The 5,542-nt window shown below is 44.9% G+C and overlaps 1 protein-coding gene across 1 annotated transcript; it reads left to right on the forward strand.

Annotated features, from left to right (window-relative positions):
• Positions 1-415: 415 nt before the first annotated feature.
• Positions 416-5,140, forward strand: LOC124681887 (probable ubiquitin-conjugating enzyme E2 26). The gene is made up of 8 exons (XM_047216665.1): positions 416-535; positions 636-759; positions 2,639-2,767; positions 2,841-3,263; positions 3,334-3,397; positions 3,544-3,683; positions 3,787-4,098; positions 4,403-5,140. The coding sequence occupies exons 1-8, from the start codon at positions 516-518 to the stop codon at positions 4,823-4,825; spliced, it is 1,635 nt and encodes a 544-aa protein (XP_047072621.1). The 5' UTR covers positions 416-515; the 3' UTR covers positions 4,826-5,140.
• The last annotated feature ends 402 nt before the right edge of the window (positions 5,141-5,542 follow it).

Here is a 5,542-nt window from a genome sequence, read left to right on the forward strand (position 1 = left end):
GTGTGGTGTGGTTTGCTTTCGAGTTGTATCCAGAAAACTATTTGTATCAACATTATGTCCCGATGATTAATAAAACACACATGTTCTCTAAAGAACAACTTTTGGATCTGCCGCATCATGGCAAATATAGATCGAAGATGCTTTTACACCAAGAGAGATGTATCAACCTTTTCCAAGAAAAAATACATGGCAGATTGTATCAACTGCCAGAATGGCTAGATAGGGGGCAGTGGGGCACTTTCTGGAGGCCTCATTTGCAATCCCATTTCTAAACGGCCCCAAAAAGACCAAAAAAATTCTGCGCAGTGCACACCTGTTTCTATTTCTTCTTATTTTCCGCACGGAAACATACTACATTTCGTCGTCATTATAAACGGATTTCTCTCCCCGCAGTCGCCACTCGGCCAGCGCCGCACCCCACCCAAACCCCTCCTCTCCCAGCGCCGCCGGCATCGCCGGAACCCTAACGGCTACCACCGCCGCGGCGCCCGGCGATCGCATTGGTGGCGCCACCGATGGCGACCCACCCCTCCAAGTGAGTTCCCCCTCCCCTCCCCCGCCGCCGATCTGATCGGGACGCCCTCTTCCCCCCCTTATCTTGTCAGTTCACCCTAATTTTGGTTTTGATCCCGCAGGATGAGTTACCTGTACGCGGGGAGCTCCTCGTTCGACGATCCCGACGTGGTAGAGCTGTCGCCGGCGGCCGTCGCCGCCGCCGGCGGGTGGGGCTCCAGCCACCAGAAGAGGAAGCGGAGCCAGGTATATTGTTCTTGGAATTGGAACTATCTATTTCGGAATTGAACATCGGGCCTGTGTTTCCATGATCTGTGATTGTGTTCGGAGATAGGTGCGGTGGCTCGTTATGTTGTGCTGACTTTTTTTTCCCTCCTGTGTTAGCCCCTTAGCTATGGATGCCAAGCAGTTTAGGTGGAAATTGTGTGTGGTGTCGTCCATTTGTTAGTTATCCTATCTGGTTTTGATATGTTAGGTTCATAAATTCTTTGATCTCCTTGTGCGTATCTGAAGTGTAGTTCACGGGCTCACATCTTAAGGGATTGTGCCCCATTGTGCTCTCTTTGTGCAGTTCTAACTTCTAACTACTTAAATCATGTTGCACGTATTCCGCTCTTGACCTCAGGTCTTGACACTAGATAACCCACTATATACTCGCTGTCTCATACAATCTTTAGTGTTGTATTTTTGCGAAATGCCATTGTTTTGACATACTGTTCTTTCAAAACATTTTACGTGGTAATCTCGGAGCATGTGAACACCTTATATGTTACTATTCTCTGTTTTGTTGACCACGGAACCTAAACTACGACAGCAGGAACCATTTTGTTTGGTTCATAGTTGCATGACATTCACCGCTGTTATTCTTCTCTATTATACTATGTGTTTAGCCAGACTTGGTATTTCATATATGCAAAATAGCCAGCTACCCACGGGCATAGCTACGTACGTCGCCCTAACCGTTGATTTGCATGCAGTATGATATAGAGCGCAAACGGAGGGGGTGGTCTAACTGTGAGTTGGCAACATGGGCAGCACACTTTACACCAAGAGCACGCCTCCCCGACGACCATTACCCATTAGAATTTTTGACCATGCGCAGTCTCTTCTCTGCATGATGTTTTCATATGGAGGTGGCTGGCCAGAGTGCCAGACGCTTTTTTAAGTAGATGTAATCCGACAACCACACAAAAGGTTTCATTAACTATACTTTTCTTCCTACCTCGCACGTCGCCCAGTTGCCTTTTCTTTCTGCTTCATCGATCTAACCTGCAAGCAGCACTATGATCTGCCAAAGGTCTCAAATGTGTACGTACGTGCAAATGAGCTAGCTAGCTAGTTTGTTGAGCCCAGATCAATCAACTGCGTGCATGCAACAATTGAATACGTGATAGCTAAAGCAATGAGAAAGTCAGCTATAGTAGTTGTTTGCCTCACGTGCCCCATGCAGAAACGACACTTTGTTGACGTACGCCAAATTCAAAAGAACAAGAAAGGGTCCATGTTGCATTCTCTGAGTCTTCGCCGGTACATCCGTATATTATATGGCTAACCTCATGGATGACATAATTTACAAAACGCCTGGAGGAGATAGACTCATGTTTAAACGGACACACTTTTTCAACGACTTGCGTGATCGAGAGGCCCCACATAGAAAAATTCCCGCCAAATTCCTTTTGTCACCCATGCAAATAAATTGTACTAACGGCTGAAAAAGGATACGGATTACCACATTGTCAAAGCCAAAACCTTTTGTCACCCATGCAAATAAATTGTAACAGCTAAAAAAGGATACAAGTACCACATTATCATAGCCAGAGCCTTTTGCCACCCATGCAAATAAATTGTAGCAGCTAAAAAGGATACAGAGTACCAACAAATTATTGCTTGCAAGCGATCGCTGCATAGATAGCGTTAGTCTGAGCTAGCAGCTGAAGCCTTCTATCCAAAAGATAGCATCCACATGCTCCGCAGATCCAACGGCTGGTAGGCTATGCACAGCTAGCTACGTGGGTAGCAAATCTGTGTTGCATCTTTTTGCTAAAATGCTACTGGGCTATATAACGGCATTCTTGAATTTTCTTACGCGAAATTAATATCATCTTTCTCCAATGGGAATTAATAGGTTGTTCCTCATGAAGTAATTGAAATTGATGATGATCCTGATGGAGTTGTGATCATTGGTGAGAAAGCACCAGTTGAAAAGAATAAACACGCAGCTGGATATCCTCTGGAATGGCCAAATCATGTGAAGGTAAATCCTCTCATGTCTTTGCTTTCAAACAGTTTCCTTGCATACTCTGACAGATGCTTTTCTATGGGAACAGTTCCAGACTACTGTGGCTAATGACATTGCCGGACCAAGCACCTATGCTTCAAAAGGTACTGCCATTGTGGGCGGTGTGAAAAAGCTTGTCGAAAGCACAGTTTTTCCTGATTTTGAAGACTACAGTTTCGATGAATTTGAGGAAGACTATTCTTATGAGGAAGATGAGTACACTGACTATGATTATGATCCTCTACCTTTTGAGGACAAATTCAACTTATTTGGCAAGTTTGATGTTGGGGCTCCTTTACCATGGATGCAGAAGACTGCCGCTGAGTTGTCAAATAATACCAAACCAGTTTCAATCTTGGATGATAAGGTTGATGAAAAATACAACACATTTAAGTCATTTGATACTGTTAATGGTCATACTGATCATTATTATTCGAAACCAGAGTTAAGGATGGTTCACTCAGTGAAGAAGGTAATTGTTTTGTCATGCCCTGTTTATCCTTTGCCATCTTATAGCAGTACTAAGTTTGTCCTGTCAACAGCCATCAAAAGACTGGGCGAAGCGTATTCAGCGTGAGTGGAAAGTCCTAGAAAAAGATTTGCCAGGTAGTTAGCTCTTGCTTCTCACACTCAATCTTTTTTATGAACTACCTCTTGGTACCATCTTTTCCGCTCAGTATCTTTATGAAATTTCCTCCTGTTGTCAGAAGACACTGTTATGATTTTGATTTGCTTTTCTCCAAATATAATAGATACTATATTCGTGAGGGCATATGAGGATAGAATGGACCTTCTTAGAGCTGTCATAATGGGACCAGCAGGCACTCCTTACCATGATGGACTCTTTTTCTTTGACATTTACTTCCCTCCTCAATATCCAAGTACACCTCCGGTAAGATTTTTTTGGCTTTCATCTCCAATCTTCCATGAATGATTGCTGTTCTTGCTCCAGTTTGCTTTTCAGCACCTTACACTGATGGTTTTATTCTGTGCAGCTTGTTAACTACCGTTCTGGTGGGTTGCGGCTTAATCCAAACTTGTATGCTTGTGGGAAGGTGTGCCTTAGCCTCTTAAACACCTGGTCTGGTAGTGGATGTGAGAAATGGAATCCATCCAATTCAACCATGCTCCAGGTTCTGGTCTCCATCCAGGCTTTAGTTTTGAATGCTAAACCTTATTTCAACGAGCCTGGGTATGCTAGTTCAGCTAACACACCTAATGGGGAGAGGAGGTCCCAATCGTATAATGAAGATACCTTCTTGCTGTCCTGCAGGACAATGTTGTATTCTCTTCGAAATCCACCAAAGGTACGGATATTTCTCTGCTCATCCTAGTCACCATAAAAGTTGTTTCCTTTACATTACTAATATTTTCTGTGAACCAAGTTAACCATTTCTCTCTGAATACCTGCATGGATTGTGATAGATCTCGGGACATCTATCTTATTTATGAAGTAGTACCTCCGTTTCTAAATATAATACGTTTTGGTAGCTCAAATTGAACTGACAAAACTTCTTATATTTGGGAACAGAGGTAATCCTTTGTATGATGAAACTACTTTCGGCAATTTGGTTGAATCCTGGAACCTTAACGTGGATGCGCTTTCTGCAGCATTTTGAGGATTTTATCGCTGGCCATTTCCGCAAGTACGGGCGCACCGTCCTCGTAGCCTGCAAAGCTTATCTGGATGGCGCCCAGGTCGGATGTCTTGCTGGGAACGGAGTGCAGGATGTCGATGAGGGTGACAAGAGCTGCTCGCTTAGGTTCAAGACGTCGCTGAAGAGACTGTTTGACGAATTGCTGAAGGAGTTAGCCGTGAAGGCAGCAGACTGCGACAAGTTCCTACCGGAGAACATGAAACCCACTGCTGCCTCTGCCTCCGCCTCCGCCTCCAGCTCTAGAGCAGCACGGGTGGATGCTGCATCCGCCTCTGCTTCCACCTCCACCTCCACCTCCAGAGCAGCGTGGGGGGACTCCACCTCCGCAGCCAGAGCAGCGCGGATAGACGCCACCCTGAGGCTATATACTAAGTGATAGCCTTGCGGCCACCCTGAGGCTATGTACTAAGTGATAGCCTTGCGGCCAGCCAAAACGGTAGCAATAATTCTGGTCGTCGGAGGCGATCCTGGAGCAACTTGTGTCTCAGGTCGGGTAGTAGGCAGGATCAACGATGCATGTGCTGAGAAGATCTGATTGTTCTTTTCTGTAAGTAGTGCATGTACATATATTTAGCAGGCAGGGTGAACGGATTTTACATAATCTATCAAACCCGACTATCCCTGCCACACCTGTTGATGTCACCGTCGAGGCTTAATTGTATATCTGATGGAATTTGTCAGTTTATCCCTACCTCACCCGTTGATGTGATCTCAGCCGAATTTTCTTCTTCGGTATGTGGGTCTCCGGCTTGGTGTGATCTGCTTGGATTGTTCGAACATTGATCCGTCCGAGACCCCGAGGGCGTCTCTTCCAGTCTGAAATCTGAATTGTCCTATGTACTTGAGGGCCAGTGGCCGGCAGGTGAAGTTTCGTTGACAACTTTAATGCAATTCAGTGTTATCTATCAGTAGCTGGCTGACACTGTCAAGACGGCAAGTCCTTGTTAAGCAGATTATTTCTGAACAACTAGGCACCATTCCTGTAGCAACCTTTGCCGAGACAAATCCACAAAAAAGAAAACAAATTCATCTCTCTTTTATGGGTAGCAGTAGACTTAGCGCTGACGAAGTCATTCTTTCTCTTTTCATTTAT

The sequence above is a fragment of the Lolium rigidum genome, unplaced genomic scaffold (assembly GCF_022539505.1).
Source record: "Lolium rigidum isolate FL_2022 unplaced genomic scaffold, APGP_CSIRO_Lrig_0.1 contig_58534_1, whole genome shotgun sequence".
Taxonomy (NCBI): Eukaryota; Viridiplantae; Streptophyta; class Magnoliopsida; order Poales; family Poaceae; genus Lolium; species Lolium rigidum.

Coding starts and splice junctions, on each gene's coding strand:
- LOC124681887 (XM_047216665.1), top strand. CDS start 516: ATGGCGACCCACCCCTCCAA. Junction 536..635: donor ATGGCGACCCACCCCTCCAA/GTGAGTTCCCCC, acceptor TTGATCCCGCAG/GATGAGTTACCTGTACGCGG. Junction 760..2,638: donor AGAAGAGGAAGCGGAGCCAG/GTATATTGTTCT, acceptor GGGAATTAATAG/GTTGTTCCTCATGAAGTAAT.